Source organism: Peromyscus californicus, unplaced genomic scaffold, assembly GCF_007827085.1.
Source record: "Peromyscus californicus insignis strain IS unplaced genomic scaffold, ASM782708v3 Scaffold_4__1_contigs__length_199733344, whole genome shotgun sequence".
Taxonomy (NCBI): Eukaryota; Metazoa; Chordata; class Mammalia; order Rodentia; family Cricetidae; genus Peromyscus; species Peromyscus californicus.
Genome location: NW_026294562.1, coordinates 105,016,684 through 105,040,049, shown reverse-complemented (window position 1 = coordinate 105,040,049; position 23,366 = coordinate 105,016,684). Strand labels below are relative to the sequence as shown.

Sequence of the window (23,366 nt, the reverse complement as noted above, 5' to 3'; positions counted from 1 at the left end):
CAGAAAACTCTTTAGGTCTTTCCCTATCCCCAGCATAGTCTATTAAAGGCTAGTCCTTCAATTATTGTGTGGAGAATTTTAAAACTCCCAATTAGGCATTTGGCACAGCCTTTACCTTATGTTGGGATTACTTTTTGTAGGATACTTACCACATAGTTCCCAGCATCTGCTTACGTTCTCCACAGAGAACTGTACTGTGATTGGTGGTCATTTTCATGGCTGGGAATTTTGTCTCTGTCTCTGAATATGAAAGTTTATACCACCATGGCTTCTGATCACTGGCTTCTCACATGAGAACGCAGGCTCAGACAGATGAACTGATGCTTGTTAAGCAGGCCATTGGTTGAGACTTTTCCATTCTGCCTCCAGCTGAAAGTATCATGCAATGTAGAGATCAAGAAGTTTAGTTCTAGAACCTCAGATCATCCTTGTCTTTGCACAGATTGTTTTACCTAAATTTATTTTTTCATGTTTTTCCCCCCTCAACTTAATAATAAAGATGCTTACTGATTATGTAGTTTTACTACTGTTTTATAGATGAATAACTCAAGGCCGTACAGAAATTCTCTGATATAACGGCTAGAATTCTGGCTTATAGTAGCAATTCTTGGATTTCTTTCCTTGGACAGTTCTTGCAGAGAAACTATCTTCCAGCACCATGTGGCCTGTGTGCCTTGAGACTTCTATTAGGAATGAACGACAAGTTCTATTAAAACACAACAGGGCTGGGGATATAGCTCAGAGCACTTGTTTAGCATGTGTAAGTCCCTGAGTTCAATTCCCAGTACTGTGAAACAGCAGAACAAAGCAAAACAAAACAGCACCACCAAAACAGAACACCATCTAAGGTAGATTTCATCCTATTTTATGATTTATGGATCACAATAGAGTTTCTAGACTGCTTTAGACATAAACAAAATACTGTATTTTAACTTCTGCAAAAACATGGGAACTTCCCAGTCATATGTCAGGGAACTTTACTTTTCCCAGTCACTTGACTTCTTTCCCCCTTTGTCCCCTTATCCACACCCCCCCCCCTCCGCCCCCAGACAGGGTTTCTCTATGTAGCCTATAGACCAGGCTCGCCTCAAACTCAGAGATACTGCTTCTGCCTCCCATGTGCTGGGATTAAAGGTGTGTGCCACTACTGTCCGGCTTACTTTTTTATCTCTCATGGAAGTGTGCCTCATTATAGAAATTACTACATGCATTGGCACTGTGCTGTACTGAAAGAATTTTGACATTTGATCTGGACAGCAGACCTGGCTTGGATCTTAGATTGGAACAGAATACTAGACATACTATTGTAATTATTTTTATTGTTGTTCATGCCTTTTCATCTTTTTTGATCTGTGAGTTTCTCAAGGTTAGTATTGTTTCAAACTATTAAATATAACTGTTAAATTGTAGATTTAAAATGCTAGGTTGGTTTTAAGAACCCATCAGGAGTATATATATATATATATATATATATATATATAGTAGTGCTGTAATTCTAACACCCAAGAATCAGGAGTTTCACCGGGCAGTGGTGGCGCATGCCTTAATCCCAGCACTGAGGAGGCAGAGGCAGGTAGATCTCTGTGAGTTCAAGGCCAGCCTGGTCTATAGAGTGAGCTCCAGGACAGGTTCCAAAACTACAAAGAAACCCTATCTGGAAAAAAAAAAAAATCAGGAGTTTCACAGACAGAGCTACTGAGATCCTGTATGCATCCCCTACTCCCAAATGAGCAAAGATTATTTTATGAAGCTTTGTTGTAGTTTTACATTTAGATCTGTGTGTGTACATGTGTATGCATAGGTGTGTACTAGAACTCAATATAAAATGTTTTCTTATTGTAGGTTGGTGTCAAAACAGTTTAGGAAACTCTATTTTAGGGAAAAGATTGCCCAATTCACCCCTTTGTCCTTCCCTTCTTCCCTCCATCCTTCTCTCCCCTTCTTTTTCTTTCTCTTGATTTTTTTTCAGGCAGAGTTTCACCGTGTAGTCTGTTTGTAGCCCAGGTTGGCTTTTTTCCCCGCAGATGCTGTGATTACAGAATTTAGCCACCATGCTCAGTTTTGTTTTGTTTTTGACCTGTCACAGAGTCTGGAACAAATTTGATTTACACATAGCTAAGACAAGGCTTCTGGAATTGCTTGCTATGTAATACATACAGCAAGCAGAATAAATGTTCAAAGAAGGCAGAAATTGTCTTTAAAAGTTAAGTATTAGGTAGATAAGGTGGATCAGCAGGTGAAGTTGCTTGCTGCCAAGCCTGGTGACTTGAGTTGACCTCTGACCTCTGCATGCAGGCTGTATTTCCCTTCCCCCACTGTACTGAGATCCTATCATCTTTATAAAGACTAAAACTTCCCACATTAAATTTATCCTAATAACCCCAGGAGAAAGTGCTTTTTCCTTTTTCTTTAAGATGTTAGAGATTCTCATTAAAAGTGGGAAGAGCTGGGGCTAAGTAGCTCTCATAACTCTGTAACCTTGATCACATGGCAGACGTAAGTGAATCAATGCATAAGTAAGGTTAAGATTTTTGGTAACATTAAATTTTAAGGGTTTGGGAGATGATCAGAAACAAGTATATAAGAATTATATGTTAGATAGCCATATATGAGGAAATATTAGAATGAAACCTCAAATAAGCCTATGTAAGGCTAAATTGTTGCTTAAAACTATGCATTAAAAATTTTCCAGTGGAAATCAGGAGTGGTGGCACACACCTTTAATCTCAGCACCTGGGAAGAAGAGGCAAACAGATTTCTGAGTTTGAGGCCAGTCTGGTCTATATAGTGAGTTCCAGGACAGCCAGGGCTATACAGAGAGACCCTGTCTCCAGAAACAACAGCAACAAAAAGTTCCCAGAGAAACCAAAAGATTTTATTATAAATAAATGAAAAACACTCCACTAGGTATGCCTATGGTCCCAAGCACTCAGGAGGCTGAGACAGGAGGATTTCGGTGAGTTTGAGGTCAGCCTGAGCTTCATAGTAAACTCTAGACCATCCTGGATACATAGTGAGATATGCCTCAGAAAAAATAAAACACCCCCTTCAATAGTTCAGGAAAGTAGTTGAAAGATGTATTAGTGGACATTCTGTCTCAAATCTTTATTATAAGGCTTTGACTCTTGCAATTATGGAGGATGCTATTTTCAAGCTAGAAACCTAGGAAAAGCAGACATTTATGTCTGAGTCTGAAGGCCTGTGAATTAAGGCAGCTGATGTAAATCCTTTTCTGAGACCTAGAAGAAGAGACGACACATCTTTCAGGCTGGCAGGCAGGAAACAAAAGGGGTGAGTTCCCCCTTTATTCACCTTTTGTTCCCTGCAGGCCCTGAAAGGATTGGACAGTGCCAATATACCGTGCAGAGGGCACTCTGCTGAGCCCAGTGATTCAGATGTTAATGTCATCTTGAAACACCCACATACACACCAATAATATAATGTTTAATCTGGGCAGCCTGTGGCCAGTCAGGTTGGCACATGAAATTAATTATCACAGCAGCCTACCTTTCTGGTGCCTAAAAAGTATAGGAATACATTTCACCTGAAACTTACTGTATGCGTGACCTAAGGCAAGTTAACTACCTCCCTAACCCTCACTCTCTTCATCTCTGAAATTAGGGTAAATACACCTCAGAAACTGCTTGTGAATATTGAGTGAAGTAAGCTATGACAGTGGCTGGCACATAATGAGCACTTGCTTAATAGACACCCCCCCCACCCCCTGTAGTGAGGCATTTGTTCTTGAAATACTGGTAAGAACTAGATGTGAGAAATACCTGTATGTGTTGGTTGATTACTCTCTAAAGCCCATTCTCCATATTTTCTCTCCCTAAGATACCCACAGTCTTTTTTTTCTCTTCAAAGCCACTTCCTGGGGAGAAAGTCCAAAGTAAGCTGTTACAACTTGCCTTTGGCCCCTCCCTGAGCCCTGTTCATTCCTGTAAGCTGGGAAAAGGAAATGAGTTCACATTGTCCAACCCAAGCTAAACTTTTCAAGCAAAATATCTGCCTAACCTTGAGAAGGAATAGCAGTAGGTGTAGCTCTGCATGAAATCGACCCCTGGGTAAGTAGGGAAGCTTTTCTGGTCCACAGCCCAGACTGGAGCTCAAGGGCAGCTCTGAATATGAGGAAAAGAGGCCACTAGTGCCTGTCCTTTGATGATGGAACTAGATCTTGATTTTAAACCTGTGCAGTGGTGGAGAGAGGAGGAGGGGGAAGAGAAGAGAGAATATTCGCAAAGTATCTGAGACACATCTTGGTGTTAGCTCCTGGAAAAAGCAAAAGCCTGGCACAGGAGAAAAGAATAACTGTTTTCCCACTGGTCTCTGTTCTTTTGTAAATTTCCTGCCCATTCTGAGTTTTGCTAAAGGCAGCTCTAAAAATGTTTATGCCCATTTAATGAGGTCTAGAACAAAGATTCATGTGTTAAAACAGTTCACAGATGTTCAGCAGGTAGAACTTCTGTTTGACTTATTTTATATATAGACCTTGAACTCATGATTCGTCTGTCTTCTCAGTGCTGGGTTTTACAGTTGTGTTTAACTATATTCATTTCTCAGCCTCAGGATTTGTTATTTCAGCTAATAGAATTCTCTGTTGGGTGAATGTGGCGCAGTCTTATTAATATGAAAATCGTGTGCGTGTATGTATGTTTCTGTGTGTGTGTATGTGGTAGATTCACGTGTGTGTGCATAGGTGTCCTTATTGTGTGTGTGTACATGGAGGCCTGCGGTCAATTTCGGCTATCTTCCTCCATTGCTCTCCCCTCTTTTTATTAAAAAAACCAAAAACCAAAAACAAACAGACAAACAAAAACTTACGGTGTTTTATTTGCTTGCCTGTATGTTTACCAGGTGTGTGTGTCTTTGTTGGAACACCTGGATTGGGGTTATGGATGGTTGTGCTGGGAATATGTGGGTGCTGGGAATTGAACCTGGATCCTCCGAAAGATCAACAAGTACTCATAGTGACTGAACCATCTCTCCAGCCCCGCCCATCTTATTTTTTGAGACAAGGTCTTTCACTGAACCTAGAACCAGTAAACCATAGGCGTTTCTCTGTCTATGTTTACCCAGTTCTGGGATTACAGGTTTGTGCTACTATGTCTGGCCCTTACCTGGGTGTTGGGGATCTGAATTTAGGTCCTTGTACTTGTGTGGAAAGCTCTTTTCACAATGAGCCATCACCCCAGTTCTGTTATAAGATGTTTAGCAATGCCCTTGTCATCTGTCTACTAGAAGCTAATACACTCCTTACCCCACAAAGTCACCCTAATCAGAAATGTCTAGATAACGCTAAATGTCATTGTGGGGGAAAAATCAAGTGTAACCGAGACTCAGTACTCTTTATATATAAGTTATGAGGATAGCTAGAAGATAAAGCTAATATTAATATGATCTCCTATAATATTCTGTATAAAATGTGCCAGCCACTGTTCTAAGCCTTAAGTATAATAGCTTGTTTTAATAATATTGAGTTAAGTACTGTTATCACAGTTTTATAGATCAGAAAATGGAGGGAAAGAAAGGTTAAATGAATTAATAGGTGCTAATGTTGTTACAAGTATATGTTGTTAGGGACTGCTCTAAGTCCCTTACCTGTATATTATTTGATTTAACCCTTACACTGTTTAACTACCGTGAGGTAGTTCTGATATTGTCATGGGTTTATAGATTTTGTTGGATATCTGTTGCTAAGCATTGATAACACATGGGGTAAAGGCTTGATTTCTTTCTTTCCTTTTTTTTTTTTTTTTTTTTTTTCCGGTTTTTCGAGACAGGGTTTCTCTGTGTAGCTTTGCGCCTTTCCTGGGACTCACTTGGTAGCCCAGGCTGGCCTCGAACTCACAGAGATCTGCCTGGCTCTGCCTCCCGAGTGCTGGGATTAAAGGCATGCGCCACCACCGCCTGACTTGATTTCTTTCTTTTTAAGGCTTTAGTCTTGTTTACCTAATAAAACATTTTACTTTTCAGAGTACTTTTCTCCATTTAAAAAAAAAAACAAAACAAAACTCCAAACAATACTGGGAAGTATCAGTATTATCTCCATTTTGTGGTTTAAGAAAGTGAGAAAGAAGTGGGAGATTATGGCACATGCCTTTAATTCTAGTACTCTAAATTAAAGTGCTGATCTCTGAGTTCGAGGCCAGCCTGGTCTACAGATTGAGTTCCAGGAAAGTCAGGGTTCCACAGAGAAACCCTGTCACAGAAAAACAAAACAAAACAAAACAGAAACGGAGAAAAGAGGGCTGTGTAGATACATGGTAACTGCTGGAGCTGGCTTGTCTGTCTTGTCTTTAAGGATGGACCATAATGCCTTCAGCTGAACTGGGTAGTAAGGTGACAAAGAAATACTGAGCCCCTGCTTGTGTTAGAAGGTGAGCTGAGAGAAGCTACTTCTGGTTTGTAATCTGGGATTTGTTGGTAAAATTTCTGCATGTTACCGATTTGCATTGGCTGTGGAACACATGTTGCAATTATATTATTATTTTATTTTATTTTTTTTTTTGGTTTTTCGAGACAGGGTTTCTCTGTGTAGCTTTGCGCCTTTCCTGGAACTCACTTGGTAGCCCAGGCTGGCCTCGAACTCACAGAGATCCGCCTGGCTCTGCCTCCCGAGTGCTGGGATTAAAGGCGTGCGCCACCACCGCCCGGCCTGAATTCTTTATAAACCGCATGCTGCTTGTTTTTTGTATACTTGTCAAGACTAGGGCTAAATGATTTTGTGCTGTTGGCTTATCAAGTTCCTTAGTTTTCTTCCTTTAACAAAAGTGCTAAACAGCTGTTCTTTTTTTCTTTTCCATTTTTGTTTGCTCATAAATAATGTCCTTTTATATAGTCTGTGACCACTGAATAAATGTCTCTGAAGGACCAGGGTGACTGTGCTGTCTCTGCCAACCCAGAACTGGAAGTCATGTTACAGCTACTATTCTTGACAAGTGCTTCCTATTTCAGTGATGACATGGTGGTCAAAGCTTACCAGCTAAAATAGAAAGTTAGTTTATAGGGAAGAAGGCTTTTTAAAAAACGATAGACGTGTACCCTTGGTTGGTCTGGAACTAACTTGCCATGTTGACCAGGTTAGCCTCTAACTCACAAAGATCTGCTTGCCTCCACCTTCTAAATGCTGGGATTAAAGACACTCACCACCACACCTGGGTAACCTTTTTCGTTGGCAAGGGGGAATGTGGTCAGGGCTGAGTACCTCTATACATACACTTAAAGCTTTCTTACTCTTCTTAGTAAATTTGGAGAGCTGCCCATTTTCTCTAGCTTATGGAGAAAAATCACAAAGCTACTTAAGTAAAATAAGGAAAATGTTTTTGTCTGTTAGTTTCAGTGGTTTTGGTTATTGATACTAGTGGCAAGGAATGCCTATCAAGAAAAGTAAGTGTCTCAGATAATTTAACTGTATGTAAAGTATTTTCATGTTTGTTTGTTTGACCTAATCGTCTAGCTATTTTGTAAAGGTATGAGTTCCTATTATATCCATATTTTACAGATAAAGAAGCTGAGGTCCAATGAGAAGTCATGATTATATAGGCAGTAAGTGGTAGAGTCAGGGTTTTTAAACGAGGCCTACCTGTTAAGTCTAGTAGGTGTTTTGCTTCTTTACCACAGCTTTGTCTGTGTTATGTTAAATAACTTTATTTTATTTTTGTTTATTTTTTGAGATAGGGTCTCCTAGAGTCCAGGGTGGCCTCAACTCTCTAGACCAGAATGACTTTGAGTTTCTGATCCTCTTGCCTCTACTTCGCAAGTGCTGGGATTTTAAGAATATGTCATCAAGTATGGTTTTGTGCAATTCTGAGGATGGAACCCAGGATTTCATTTTTGTATGTAGCATGAATTGTTAGAAGGTCTTGTTACTAAAAACAAACCCAAGCTAGGTATTGGGGTGAATGCTGGAAGATCAGAGAGACAGAACAGGCCACAGCTACCTCACCTTGCCAATTCCTCAGCTGATCCTGGTTTTCAGACTGGAAGCCTTTGAGTCCTCATCCAAATGGATCTCAGCTGAACTGCTGCTAAAAGCCTAAAAGCTTAACCAGCTCTAGTTCCTTGTCCTCATGCCTTAAATACCTTTCTGCTTCTGGCCATCACTTCCTGGGATTAAAGGCTCTTGTTACCACGCCTGGCTGTTTCCAGTGTGGCTTTGAACTCACAGAGATCCAGATGAATCTCTGCCTCTGGAATGCTAGGATTAAAGGCATTTGTGCCACCATTTTCTGGCCTCTATATCAAGTGGCTGTTCTGTTCTCTGACCCCAGATAAGTTTATTAGGGTACACAATATTTTGGGGAACACAATATCACCATACATGTATGCTAGGCAAGTAAGTACTCTACCAACTGAGCCATATTCCCAACCTCTAACAGCTTTATTAAATAGAATTCACATACCATAAAATTCATATAAAGCATATACAATTCAGTGTTATTTTAGTTTATTCAGAGTTGTTAGTACAACCAGTACTACAACCTAGTTTTAGAATATTTGGCCATCTTATGAGAAACCCATTAGCATTCACTCTCAGTCTCTTTTATTTTTGTAGATTTGATTTACTTTTGACATTGCCTGTAAGTGAAGTCATACAATATGTAATCTTTGTGTGTTATAGGTGTACATATGAAGGTGCATGCATGGAGGCCAAATGAGGATGTCAGATACCCTTTTTTGTTCTGCTATATTCCTATGAGACAAGGACTGTAGTAGGACCTTTTTTGTCCCACCAGCCAGCTCCCAAATAACTACATGGAGACTTCTTATTGTTTATGAAAGCTCAGACAATAGCTTAGACTTGTTACTAACTAGCTCTTACAACTTAACCCATATCTTTTTTTTAACAAGTTAAACTGAATGTTTAATGCATTTGTAGGAATAGAAGTACAGCAGAATTAGAACTTATTTGATTGACATTAATGTTGATGTTACATTTTTCAAAGAAGCTTCCCCTAGTTCCTTCTTTTCCAGTTCACTTGGAGCAATAACTATTCCTAAGGATCAGCTCTCCACTATGCTTGACAGTAATTGTATCTTTCACACTTCATTCCATCGACTGTTTTACAGTAAGACTCATCCCACTCAAGTCACAAGAGCCCACAGGAAGTGAAAACAGCAGTCAGAATCATGCGAATCGATGCAAAGGCCCAAGGACTCCAAGTTCTGGGTGTCTGCTCACATAAACCTTCTATTTATTCATATTAGTAAAATGGAATAACAGAAATGAAAGCTACCTTAATGAAACAGAAACTCAGGGTGAGGTCATTAAATATAACTACTTACACTTTAAATATAAATACCATGTCTAGATAAGCTAGCTAAACTGCTTATCTAGAATCCTGGTCTCAGAGAAAAAAGGCAAGAGACGAAGAAGGTGCTTCATATTATTGGGTCCATTTGAAACAGCCAGGGGCTTTCAGAAAAACCACACTAGTCTTTATTTTTATCAGAGACCTCTGTTGGTCCTTTTGTGGGTAATCCAATGGTATCTGCACCCTTGCAGTCTACTTTGCCTGTATTTTTAGCGTTGGATTCTTGTATAGCTTTTTTAGGCCATATACTGCTGACAACAGGGGAAACCAGAGGGTATATATATGACTCCAGGAATTTTTTGAAGATCCAGAGCAGAACTGGAATGATGATACAAGGAATGCACACCATTGTCCCAGGCTTGAGTTCCTAAATGTGTGGTTCCAAAGATGAGAACCAAACCGCTGCCACCGAAGGGAGGAAGGAAGACACCGAGGTCGATGGACGAAGACTGGTGCCCGGATGTGTGGCAAGGGCAGGCTACTGGCACACCACACGGCACTGTCCTGGCCACTGAGCCCCCGGACAGCGTCTCTGACAGAGACCCAGCTCCACCAAAAGCTTACACTAACCCATATCTTTATTCTAAAGGCTCAGTTACCTTTACTCTGTACTGCCATGCTGCTTCCTCTTCATCTGCTGGTGACTCCTGGTGTCTCTGCCCTTCTTCCCAGTGTCTTCTGCCCCCAAAATCCTGCCTAGCTATTGGCTCTTCAGCTTTTTATTAAACCAATCTGAGTGAGAAATCTTCACAGTGTACAAAAAGATTATTGCACAACAAAGGACTCTTACTGAACCTGAGGCTACCCTGATTTTGTTTTTGTTTTTGGCTAGGCTACTGACCAGAAAGCCCCAGCAATCGTTCTTCCTTTCTCCCTTCATCACTGGAGTTATAGACCTGGCTCCTTATGTGGGAATTGGGGATTTGAATATTTCAGGTCTTCACTGTATTCTTCATATTTTAAACATTTTTTTCGACACTTCACAATAGTTATTTATCCTCATTTGAAAGACTAAAATGTCCAGATCAGAGAAACACATAACCAGCTCAAAGGACAGAGTCAGGAATCAAAACTGGATTCAACTTCAAAGTCTGTGTTTTTTCTATTTTATTTTATTTCCTTTTGGTAAAGAGATCTTTCCCTCTGGTGCACTCTCCCTTCGAAATAAAGGTCTTGACATTGTGGGTAATATGGGTCCTTTTAAAGGAAGGATAAAATTTGCTCTTGTTGACAGTTCTAGGTTGTCTCCACAGCCTAAACATTTCTGAACACTGGAGGAGACAGTAGGTCTGAGACTAATTTAGTCACTCATTGTTTGGACACTCAAAGGACTGGACTGAAATGAGAACAAGGATCTTTAGAATGACAGAGCTATGTCCTAGTGTAGAAGGGAAATTTAGGGTCATCAGGCTTTGTACCTAATAGGTGAATCTTTTTTCTACTGAAATAGGAGAATCTCTTGCTAAGTTCTTCCTCACCAAATGCCAAAAGAAACTAGTATCTTGTAAACCTCACCAAAAAACTAGTTTAGAAGATTCTTTGACTCAGTTGAAGCTGTATCACCTGCTCTTTTCTTCTATATAACCCTGATGTTTAGTCAGTACCAGATGTATAAGCTTATCATCTTTACAAAAGGATTTTTCTTGGTATCCCATAAGCTCTATATAGCATCAAGGGAATAAGCAGTGATTCTCAACCTTCCTAAGGCTTTGACTCTTTAATATAGCTCCTCATGTTTGTGGTGACCCCAACCATAAAATTATTTTTGTTGCTACTTCATAACTGTAATTTTGCTACTGTTATGAATTATAATGCAAATATCTGTGTTTTCCGATAGTCTTAGGCAATCTCTGTGAAAGAGTCGTTTGACCCCCAAAGGGATTGCAACCCATAGGTTTAGAACTATTGGAATAAGGGGCTTAGAGTCTAACCTCAGCCTTACTCTTAACGTTACTATGTGGCTGTGTGATCCTAGAGTAATGGCTCATTCACTATCCACAGCAACTACTGTGCTTCAGATCCTCATCACTGTTTTACTTTTCATCAGACTTTTCTTTGAAATTATCACAGACTATTTTGTCTGGCTAATTTGAACCTTAGTACCGCAAGGAGGATATTCTGAGGGGAAGGAGATACTTGATAAAGCCTTTCTACTTTTCGTAGTCAGAATTAATGTCCTGTTTCACACGTGTGCTGAAGTACTTTCTACATTCTTCATGTTTTTGTGATTAATTCTGCACATCTGTGTTGCCTCTGATTACTTGGCTGCTCCTTCAGTGTACGCAATACAGGCACTGCATCCAGCAGATGCTTTCATTTGAAAACCATTCTTATCCCTCACCAAGCTATGAGAAGCTCTAAGTACAGGAACAGGTTTAGACCCTGGGCACCACAGGGTCTCAATGTCTATCTTGTGCCAGAGCTCCTTCTGAGATTACACATTCACACTATTCTCTGCCTTTGTAAATTCTAAATGCATCCTTTACACCCCCTCCCACACTATCACCCTAAAGAGAGAACTCCTGGCCACAAGCGTATGGGTATTTTAAGCTGCGAAACCAGGTATGTCACTCTATCAAAAAGTCTGTCCCACTTTGCCTGAAGGTGCACATTGTGTCACCAAGTGACACCTGAAAGCATGTCTACCATTGTCTGTCTGCAGAGGCATTAAGGCAAAGGAGGGCTTTAGACTTTCCCAGTGACTTAGTTGGCATTGTTCTGGTTTGTGTGGGACCTGTATGAAGAAAGGAAACAATCTAGGCTGAGTTTCTTGCAGGCCGGTGGAGTTGTCTGGGAAAGAAGATAGAGAGAACTGCATTTTTAGGGTTTATTGGTTTACTCACTTGTTCAAACCATAGCAGCATGTTGAGCCTCTCTGATTTGTGAATCCATTCCTTTAGGCCTTTATCTTTTCCATCCCAAGTTGGAACCTTTTGGATCTATTAGTTGATGTTTTGTGATAATAGCAGTGATTAGTAAAGAATGGATTGTTCTCTCTGAGTTCAAGGCCAGCCTGGTCTACAAAGTGAGTTCCAGGACAGCAAGGACTAAACAGAGAAACCCTGTCTTGAAAAACAAAACAAAACAAAACAAAAAGGATTGTTCACATTTGTATTACCACTTGTGTTTTTTGGGGACAGGGTCTCACTCCTGGCTGGTCTGGAACTTACTGTGTAAACAAAGCTGGCTTTAAACTCACAGAGATCCACCTGCCTCTGCCTCCCGAGTGCTGGGATTAAAGGCATACACCACAATGCCTGGCCTCTCAGTCAAGTTTTTATTATTATTATTAAATAATTTTAAAATTGAGATTAGGAAATTTCTGTCTCCACAGGAATGGAGTCAAGATGTTTATATTTACTACATGGCTAGCTTTTATTATGATTCATCCTAAGGAACAAGAATATGTTCTTTACTCTAGATGGCTGCCTGGTGATATTTGAATATAAAGAGGAATAAAGCTTAGTTTTAGAAATTGGGAAGTAGCATAGAAATCTATATAAGATGATGGAGCAGATTCTATTTCAAGCTGTGGTGTTATTGGGTTTATTGTCTTTGTCAAGTGTTAAGCTTTCTGTGTCTTGTTTTTCTCATTTGTAAAGTGGAGATAATAAAGCTAATGTGTATGTATGTGCCTGTACATTTGTGTGTATAAATGGACATGCGCTTGAGTGAGTGTGGAGGTCAGAGGTAGTTGTTGAATCTCCCTTAATTGGTGTCTATCTTAAATAGACTGTCTCCCACTTAAGGTAGAGCTCTTCATTTGACTAGATTGATTGGCCAATGAGCTCCAGGGATCTACCTGTCTCTGTCCCTCACCAGCCTCTAGTGCTTTGATTACAGATGCATATATGGTGCTGCATTTGTGTTTTACATCAACACTTTACTGAGTCAGCTTCCCAGCCCCTAAAGTGGAGTTTTTAATTTTAAAAATATATATATGTTCATTTATTCGTGTGTGTGTGTGTGTGTGTGTGTGTGTGTGTGTGTGTGTGTGCAGTGACCTAGGTTTTATTAGTGTAATATGCCTACACCACACATTTAGAACTTGAAGACCTAAGTGAGAAAGTAATGGGTGCTAAATTTCTTCTAGAGGTTGAGGCAGGAGCATTACTTGTAAGGTTACATTTCTGGCATCAGTGCTTGTGGCTGTGGTAGTGAAGATGAAGCTGTGGAACCAATTCTGGCATCTAGTGAGCTGAAGGAGCTGCAGCAATTTCTTCACTGGACTAGTTCTTCAGTGTAACTTGGTGCTTTGTCCTGAAAGTTTAGCTTCAAGCCCTTTTTTCCCTTCATTTCTGTAGCTTGTGAGCCACCCAATATAAGTAAGTTTGTGTTCTATTTAATCATCCAGGCCTAGTACTTAAAAGAATCCTTGGCTGCTGCCTCTGGGACACATCTGACATGTTTCCTGGTTTTGTAATAAAAGTTTTATTGAATTACAGCTACATTGTTCATTTATATATTGTCTGTGGCTACCTTTATGCTAAGAAAGCACAGTTGAGTAGTTGAGACAGATATGATATAACCTTCAAAGCCTAAAATATTTGACCTTTTGCAAAACAATTCCCAGCTCCTGCTTTAGTGGACAATATTTGTCTCTTAACAGAACACTGGTTGCTTTATCATCAGTGAGTGTTTGGCTTGACTTCAGTCTCTTCAGAGCAGAATTTGGCCCTGAATTGTAATGGCTGGTTTTAGCATGGGATGTTGGTAGTATGCTACAGTTTTCTTTTTATTACCTGAGTAATATGTTATATTGTTACATATAAATATGTTATATGTATTTTATATGCATAAATATCCTGAAAGTCATTTTAAAAATAGGTGTTAATGTTTATTTTTCTGAAAAATTTTAAAATGATTTATTGGGAGTATAAAAAATTATAAAGTGTGTTTATTAGTCCTTTTATATTTACTCATAACTTCTGTAATCTAGTGGTAATAAGAAGAATTCACTTATGGTTAGGGACCAGTGGTGACAAACAATAATAATAACAGTAATAAGTGAGGGACAAATGGTTAATAAGGAATTGGTGTTTCTGACTACTAAGAATAATTTTTTCTCATGATTTTTCTGTATTTTGCTGTATTTTACATCAGCAGTATTTTCAGCTGTATCTAGTAGGAAACCTAACAGTAATCTGAAATGTAAAAATTAAATTTTTTTACTCAAGGAGGAAGGTGATTGATGGCTGGAATGGGCTCAGATACACCCGCACTTGGAAAACAGGTGTTTTGTCTTTCTTTACTTCGCTAACTGGAGAGTATTTGTTTTAGGCCTTGTTCTGTGACATCTTGGAACTCCACAAAGCATGTTTGAGGAAGGAAGAACTAGGGAGAGGCAGAATGAGGCAAAGGAGGAACTAGCACCACTTCTATGTCCTATTTTACAATGAAAAGTAACCATTTCCTGTGAATTCTTAAAAAGCTTCCTGGCTAGAACTGTGTCATATGAGCACATTAGACCTTAAGGGAAGCTGGGAAAGTGTATAGATGCTCTTCAACTTAAAGTGAAGGGCATATGTCGCCATAAAGCCATCAAATTTTATTTATTTATTTCAGATCTTTTTGGGGTGTGTGTGTGTGTGTGTGTGTGTGTGTGTGTGTGTGTGTGTGTGCGCGTGTGCGCGCGCGCATGCTGTGGAGGTCAGAGGACAACCTCAGTTGTCAGTCCCCATTTCACTTTGTTTTGAGATATGGCCTCTCTTGTTTACTGTTGCACAGGACAGGTTAGCTGGCTAGTGAGCTTCTGAATTCCTTTGTCTCTGTATCTCATTTTCCCTGTTGGGGCATCCTGGGGTTACAGATGTGTATGCTACTGCATCATGCTACTGCATCCGTCTTTTCTCATGTGAGTTCTGGGACTCTGAACTCAGGTTCTCAGACTTGCAAAGCAGGAGCCATCTGCTGAGTTCCTTCCTCCCTCTTTCCCTTCCTTCATCGTTGCCCTTGTTTGTTTTTTGGGGGGCAGGACATCATGTAATCTAAAAAGTTCTCAAACTCATGTAGCCAAGGATGATTCTGAACTCCTGAGTTTTGGACTTATTTACAGGCTTGCTCCACCATAAAGCCATTTTAAATAGAAAACATTGTAAATTAAAAGTACATTTAGCCAAGTGCTGGTGGCACACACCTTTAGTCCCAGCACTTGGGAGGCAGAGGCAGGTGGATTTCTGTGAGTTTGAGGCCAGTCTGGTTTACAAATCAAGTTCCAGGACAGCCAGAACTGTTACAGAATGAAACCCTTTCTTGAAAACCAAAACCAAAACAAAACAACAACAACAAAACCAACCCCCCCAAAAACATATTAATGCATCAAACTTACTGAATATAATAGATTAGCATCACAGTGCACTGTACAATATCAGTTGTTTATTCTTGTGATCACATGTTGCCTTGGACAGCACAAGATGTCATACTACATAATAACCTGTGAAAGATCAAAATTAAAAATGTGTAGGGCATGTTCTACTGGTTATGCATTACTGTTTTGCCAGCTGTGGTGGAGCATGCCTGTAATCTCAGCACCTGAGAAGTGGAGGATTGAGAGTTTAAGGTCAGCTTGGGTTACATAACAAGAACCTATGTGGTAGTGTGAATGAAAATGGCTCCCATGGATTCATAGGGAGTGACATTATTGAAGATGTGGCCTTGTTGAAGTAGGTGTGACCTTGTTGGAGGAAGTGTGTCACTGGGGTGGGCTTTGAGATTTCAGAAGCTCAAGCCAGACCTAGTAGCTCACTTTCTCTTCCTGCTGCCTGCTGATCCAGATGTAGAACTCTCAGCTACCTCACCAGAACCTTGCCACCATACTTCTGACCATGATGATAATGGACTAAATCTCTGAGTTGTAAGCCAGCTCCAAGTAAACGTTTTTCTTTATAAGAGTTGCTGTGTACATGGTATCTATTTACAGCAGTGAAACCCTAAGACAACCTGCCTGAAGAAAAACAAGTATTTGTAGTCTGTATCATTCCATAGTAATGCATGGTAGTGTCTGTGTTTTACTGGAGCTGCCAAATTCTGGGCCGGGGGTAGAGTATTAAATGAAGAGATGAAGTGTCTTTTTAACCTAGAGGTGAGAAAAAGTATTAACAAGACGTTTAGTAAGTCAGAATGATTCCTTGGGTAGACTTTTCTAAGGACCATAAATAGAAGTAACTGTTCTGTTTGAGGGGAAGCCATCATAGAGGTAATGATGATATTTCAGTGGCGCCTAAGAACAGGCAAAGTGGACAGTAATGGGTCAGAAAGCATTTTGTTGCTGCATCTTTCCTGATGGTTATAACCTCAGAGACTTTCTATTTCATTACTTGATCCTGTGATTATTGCAGTAGTTTTGCAGAATTCTCCATTCCTTTATTCCTCACCTTCTGCTCTTTGGTAAGAGGGCACAAAGTGATTTCTATGACACAATGAGGAAAAAACCACTTCCGACATTTCTTGCACAATTCTTTCTTAGTCCAGTTTTTTTAGGTTCTTCCAGACAAAAAAACAACCTGTTCAGTCTGTTTAATGTTACCTGTATGTATGTTTTCAGGGCCCACCAATTGATGTGCTCTTCCCCAAGGAAGCCTGTTTCTTTTGTTCTCAGCATTAGTTGATAGGGTTGGATTTTATATAGTAAAAGTGGGGTCAAAGATGAATCAGACTTTTGGCTTAGTAACTTCATGAATTGAATATGAAATATTTCCCATAGCCTCAGTGGACCCTTGGTTCTCAGCTGGTAGCACTGTTTTGGGAGGTTGTGGAACCTTTAAGAGATGAGGCCTAGCTGAGATAGGTCACTAGGGGCAGGTTTACAGTTTATAGCCTGGCCCTGGTTTCAGCCTTATGATCCTCTTCCCTCCACCTCTTCAGCATATTATACTACCAGTGTGCTCTTCCACAAGGTTTAGTGCTTCCTGTTTGCTGCTGCAATGTGACTGTTCTCTGAGATGTGACCAGCTGCAAGCTCTGACAACCAAGGCTGGAGCCCTAGCTTCCATGCTGCCTGCATTTTGAAACTGTGAGCTAAAATAAGGCCTTCCTCCTCTAAGTTGCTTCTTGTCAGGTATTTGGTTGCAGCAATGAGAACATCAACATAGTAACTAAAAGAACAAAAATGCCTCTTATTGCAGTAGAGAGATAACTGAAAGAGGAAGAGACTTTGGACATGGTATACCTGATGACACTGTTTTGTCTCCTGTCCTAACAATTATTTGCTGCTGGAGAGTAAGAACTAGGTCTTGTGATCTTTTCATACATAGCACTATATCTGGTGTGTAGAACATATTCTTGAATGGTGACTGAATGATGAGACTATTGTTTCCATGTATGATCAGACTATTTCCTAAACAGGTCATGCTCTTCTCTTTGGGGCCTTATAGATAATCTCAGTACCTTTGTCTATGAAAATTCTATCTCTTCATTAATACTGGATGGTCAGCTTTCCTTTAACATATACCTGAAATAATTTCTAAAGAGAAAAGTTTATCTTGGCTTAGAGTTTTGAAGTTTTGTTCCTTTTGGACCTGTGGTAAGGGAGCACACCATGGCAGGGAGTGCATTGTAGAGCAAAGTCATTCTCTTCATGGCTAGGAAGCATAAGCGAGGAAGAAAAAATGGGCTGGGATCCCATTATCTCCTTCAAGAGCACATCTCTCATGCCATTAAGAGATCCTACTAGGTCCTACCTTTTCTAAGTCTCACTGCTTCCCAATAGCACCAAGCTGGGGTCCAGGCCTCAAACACAGGGACCGTTGGGTAAATTCTAGATCCAAGCTGTGATAAACACTCAGTCAAAATACTGCCTTTTCCAGGAGGCTTTCCCTCATTTTCCAGATGTAATTTGTGTTTCCCTTCTCTGTTCTTCTTGGCTTTGTTGTTAATTTATGACACTCTGTGACTGGCTGCTGCCAAATAGATTTTACTTTTTTCATTGGTCTCCTTTTGCTTGTTTATTTATTGATGGTTTCTTGAATCCGAGGCTGACCCCAAACCTACTGTATAGCCAGGGATGTCCTTGATGGTCCTCCTGCCTCCACCTTCCATGTGTTGGGATTATGGTTGTGTGCCACCACACAGCTTCCTGATTGCTGGGATTATAGGCATGTGCCATCATACAAAGTTTTATAATATAGTTTTAAAATTGGTAGCATGATGCCTCCAGTTTGTGTGGTTTTTGGTCTTGTGCTTCCATACTGCTTAAAGTATTTTGAGAGCCATTATTTATTTTATACTCTACCTCATTTCAGAAGTGTCCTTAGTAGGCCTTGCCATCTAATTACTTCAAGAAAGAATGGCACATTACATGGTTATTTTATACCAGAATTACCATTGTTAACTGACTTTCTCATACATTTAGTCGTGGTTTCAGAAGATTACAATTTCCATTCAGCAAATGTTGAAAATTGTTTGTGGTTGCAAAAGAAAACCAATTCAAACCCTATGGCTATTCCAGTCATTGTAAGCACTAGTTAAGTACATAAACAAGTAAATTGAAGCTTTGGTTTCTAAACAAAACCAATTTTTCTAATTGGTATTATTGATTGTTTGCTTTTATAATAGAATTAGCAGGTGGTACATGCTCATATGCCTACATAGGCCGGATGTGTGACCTAAAAGGGCCTAGTCAGGTCTAAGAAGACTTCACAGACAAAATATTGCTGTCCAAGGTCCACAGTTTATAATTTGTCAATTATTTACTTTGTAAATCAAAGGGCTATATAATAAATGTAAGGAAGTTACTACACAGAACTACTAACTCATGTAGATTTCAGTAAGTCACATGTTATCTTGTTGATTTAATTTCTTTTTTCAAATATATAGCCTCATCTCTAAATTCCTTCTCCTCCTTCAGTTCTACCTTTTCCCCTTCCTTTCTTCCTTATTTTAGAGACAGGATGTCACTCTGTATCATTGACTAGCCTCGGTCTTGCAGTGATTCACCTATCTGTGCATCCTGAGTGCTAGAATTGTAGGTGTGCACCACCACACCTGGCATCTCTTTTCATCTTTGATCATAGCTGTTGTTAGTCTTCAGTAATAAGTAAAGCCGTTGTACTCATCAGCATGCCTCAATTCCACAAGTTTGTGTGTCATCAGAGGAGCCAAGTTTTTCTTTAAAGCGTCAATAAATATTGTATTTTTTCTTATCTTTAAAAATTAAAATGTAATTACATAATTTCCCCTTTCCTCCTACCCTTAATGGGAAGGGAGCCAGTTTCTTATATCAGTACTGAAAGTGAGAGGGGGCAAAGTGAAAGGGGGCAATGATGACATTTGATTTTCTGTGCTGGTTATCTATAAAAATAGTATGTTTTATCAATAATTTTTCAGAATTGAAGGCTGAACAGAAGATACCTGAATTTGGTCTTTTCATACTATGTGATAGACTTTTTTGTTTCTTCTACTTCATTCTACATGTTTGGTTGTCTAGTATATCCCTTTTTAGTCTGTTTATATGCTTGTGGGTATTTTTGTTTTTGTTTTGTTAAGATCTCACTCTGTAGCCGTGTAGTCCTGGCTGGTCTGAAACTCATATGCTGGGATTAAAGTTGTATCTTACCATGCCTGGCCTTCTTGTGTCTTTTTTTTTTTTTTAAAGATAGGGTCTCATGTAGCTCAGGCTGGCCTAAGTTGCTTTGTAGATGAGGATAACTTTGAATTACAGATCCTCCTACCTCCACTTCCACATGGCAGGGATAATAGTTGTGTCACTTTACCTGGGTTACTTTTTAGTTGTCCTACATATGTCGACCTCTGTTGGCGATTTCCTTTAGATGTAGGTAATTTCTTCATCATTTTTAATCTCTAAAAGCTAGAACATGCAAGAGCACTTGATGGACTTGGGTATAGTGCTTCAGGCATATAATCCTAGCTACTGGGGAGGTTGAGGTAGGAAAACCACAAGTTTTCGAGGCTTGCCTGAGCTACAGAGTGAATTCAAAGATAGCCTGAACAACTTAGTGTCATTCTGTCTGAAAAAGTAAGAAGACAGAAAAAAAGGAAAAAAAAAGTAAAAAGAAGGGATAGGGGTGTATTTCATTGGTAAAAGGTTTGTCTGGCATTGGGTCTGAGAGCCCTGAGTTCATTTCCCAGTACTGCAGAGAGACAAAAAAGAGTTCATGATGACTGTTTAATAAATATTTCAAAAAACTGCATAATTAATATTTTTGTAGATTTGCAGATGGTAATGACTAGAAGGGAAAGCCAATGTGCTAGATGACAGACTGAATAGATGCCCTGAAGCTGACAAGATGAAATTTAAGAGGAGGACTGTTAAATTCTGCATTTAAGTCTCAACGAATTGGGCTGAAGGAAACTTAGCATGATGTTATTCTTATGAGAATGGTGGTTTGAGCTACCTAAGTTCAGTGTCATCCAAAGGCATTGCAGTGGCTAACACTTCAATGTAGCTTTTGAATTATTAGAAGTACTAAGTATAGTTAAAGGAGGTAATAGTAGATTGTATTTAAGAGTAATTCCTTGGGGTTATTGCAAACAGCTCTGTGTTTAGTGGAAGTTGCCCTAGAATGCCACCACTCAAAGTATAGTTTGCACTGTTCACAGTCTGTAGTGAGATAAGCAGAGAAATTGAGAGGTATTTAAATACTTACAGCAATTGACAGTCATTTTATGTCTAATGAGTTTTGTTAAAAAAAAAGCACATCTTATCCATGTCTTTGTTTTTTCTTAGTATTTTCTCTTTTATAATCATTTTCAGTGCAGTTATAGATTTATTAAAAAATTGAGCAGAATATTCATTGAGCCCTCTCCAGCTTTTAGTTTCCTTTATTATGCGAATTTTACAATACAGTTGGTTGAAACAGTATTGAATACATTATTATTGACTGAAGTCTGTAGTTTGAATTAGTTTGCTCTTTCTGTTGTGTAGTTTTGTAGGTTTTGAAAAATGCATAATACCATGTATTTATTATTACAGTAGTGTGAGACTCTTTACTCTAAAAATGTCCCATGCTTTACTTATGTATTTGTTAAGCTTTCTCTTCCCACACTTTTACTGTTTTTGTAGTTTGCCTTTTCTAGGATATCATGTAGTTGGAATCATGCAGTGCTTTTTCTGAATGGCTTCTTTCACTTAGCAACCTACGTTTAAGGTTTTGCCATGTCCATTTGTAGCTTGATAGTTTCTTTTTTGCGTATGCTATTGTATGAACTTATCATAGTTTATTCATTTACTAATTAAAGAATGTCTTGATTGCTTCCAGTTTGGGGCTCTTGTATGAACTAGGGGGACTTTTTTGGGTGGACTGCAATCAATTTTCATTTGGGTAAATACCTAATTGTTCAATTGCTGAATTGCTTACTAAGCCTATATTTAGCTTTGTAAGAAACTGCCAAGTTGTCTTCTAAAATGATTGACCATTTTGTATTTCAGCAGCAATAAGAGTTCCTGTTGTTTCACATCATCTTCAGCATTGTTGTCAGTATTTGTGACTTTAGTATTGTCTTAGGTAGGAATTAATAGTAGTATCACATCATTGTTTAAATTTGCAGTTCCCTAATGACTTACTATGTTGAGCATCTTTTTGTATGATTATTGTCTTTGGTAAACCTTTTGTTCAGATCTTTTGCCTCTACCTGTTTTTTAAGATAGGGTCTTACCATGTAGCCTGGAACTCATTGTGCTGGAACTCATGATCCACCTGCTTCAGCTTCCTACGTACTCTACCAGTACTCGAATAACCCCAGCCATCGTGTTCTCATTTATTTATTTTTTTATCTACATACCTATTTATTTATTTGTTTGTTTATTTTGTGGTGTGGTATGCACATGTCATGTCATGCATGTGAAAGTCAGAGGACAGTTTTGTGGCGTCAGTTCTCTCTTTCTACATTTAAGTGGGTTCTGGGGATTGAACTTAGGTCACCAGGCTTCTGAAGCCAGTGTTTTTACCCACTGAGGCATCTCACTGGTGCTAAAATACTGCCAGTGCAACCTTAGCTCCATAGTTGGTGGATCTCCACCCCACTCACCCCTCATCGTGCAATCGAACCTAAGGCCTTGTACATTTCAGTCAAGTGTTCTAATGTTGAGCTACAGTCCCCAGCTGCTCCCCCATTTTTTTTGAATTGAATTGTTTTCTTACTGCTAAATTTAAAGAATTCCTTGTGTATTTTGGGTACAAATCCTTTATATACTTTGAATATGTACATAAAGTACATTATGTCCATATACTTTGCAAATGTCTTTTTCTTGTCTGTGTCTTGTCTTTTCATTTTTGTTTTGTTTTGTTTTTGATATTCAAGACAGGGTTTCTCTGTGTAGCTTTGGAGCCTTTCCTGGAACTCATTCTGTAGCCCAGGCTGGCCTTGAACTCACAGAGATCTACCTGCCTCTGCCTCCTGAGTGCTGGGATTAAAGGCGTGCGTCACTGCTGCCCGGTGTCTTTTCATTTTTTAACATTGTTTTTTGAAGAACAGTTTCATGTTTCAATCAAGTTCAACTTGTGTAGTGTTTCTTAAATGGATTGTGTCTTTGATGATGCGTCTAAAAAACCATTGCTAAATCAAGATCAAGTGTTGTGGAATATTAGTTTAAGATGTATTACATTTGTTTATGCTGTGGAATATTTGTTTAATGATGCAATGATGTGTTGCAGTCTTTTATGTTGCCTAAATCACCTGATTGGTCTATTTAAGAGCTGAATGGCCAATAGGTAAGCAGGTGAGAGAAATAGGTGGGGCAGCCAGGCAGAGAGAATAAATAGGAGGAGAAATCTAGGGAGACAAAATATAATTAAAGAGAATGGGATAATTTAAGTTAGAAAAGCTGGCTAGCAACAAGCTAAGGCTGGGCATTCATAAGTAAGAATAAGTCTCCATGTATTTATTTGGGAGCTGGGTTGTGGGCCCCCAAAGGGTAAAAAACAAACAACTACAGTCAAGATTTTCTACTGCATTATACTATAGACATTTTTATAGTCTTGAATTTAGATCTATGATCCATTTTGAATTGTGTGTGTGTGTGTGTGTGTGTGAAAACTATAAAGACCATGTCAGATTCCTTCCTTCTCTTTTTCTCTCCTTTTCTGTCATTCA

General features: G+C 39.2%; 2 protein-coding genes across 3 annotated transcripts in view; one reads left to right on the top strand and one right to left on the bottom strand.

The window, feature by feature from the left end:
• Pak1 (p21 (RAC1) activated kinase 1) overlaps positions 1-23,366 on the top strand; it is a 114,532-nt gene that overhangs the window by 30,581 nt on the left and 60,585 nt on the right. The window lies entirely within an intron of this gene.
• LOC128124362 (UPF0729 protein C18orf32 homolog) lies at positions 9,031-9,666 on the bottom strand. Its single transcript, XM_052760502.1, has one exon. The coding sequence runs from the start codon at positions 9,664-9,666 to the stop codon at positions 9,436-9,438; it is 231 nt and encodes a 76-aa protein (XP_052616462.1). The 3' UTR covers positions 9,031-9,435.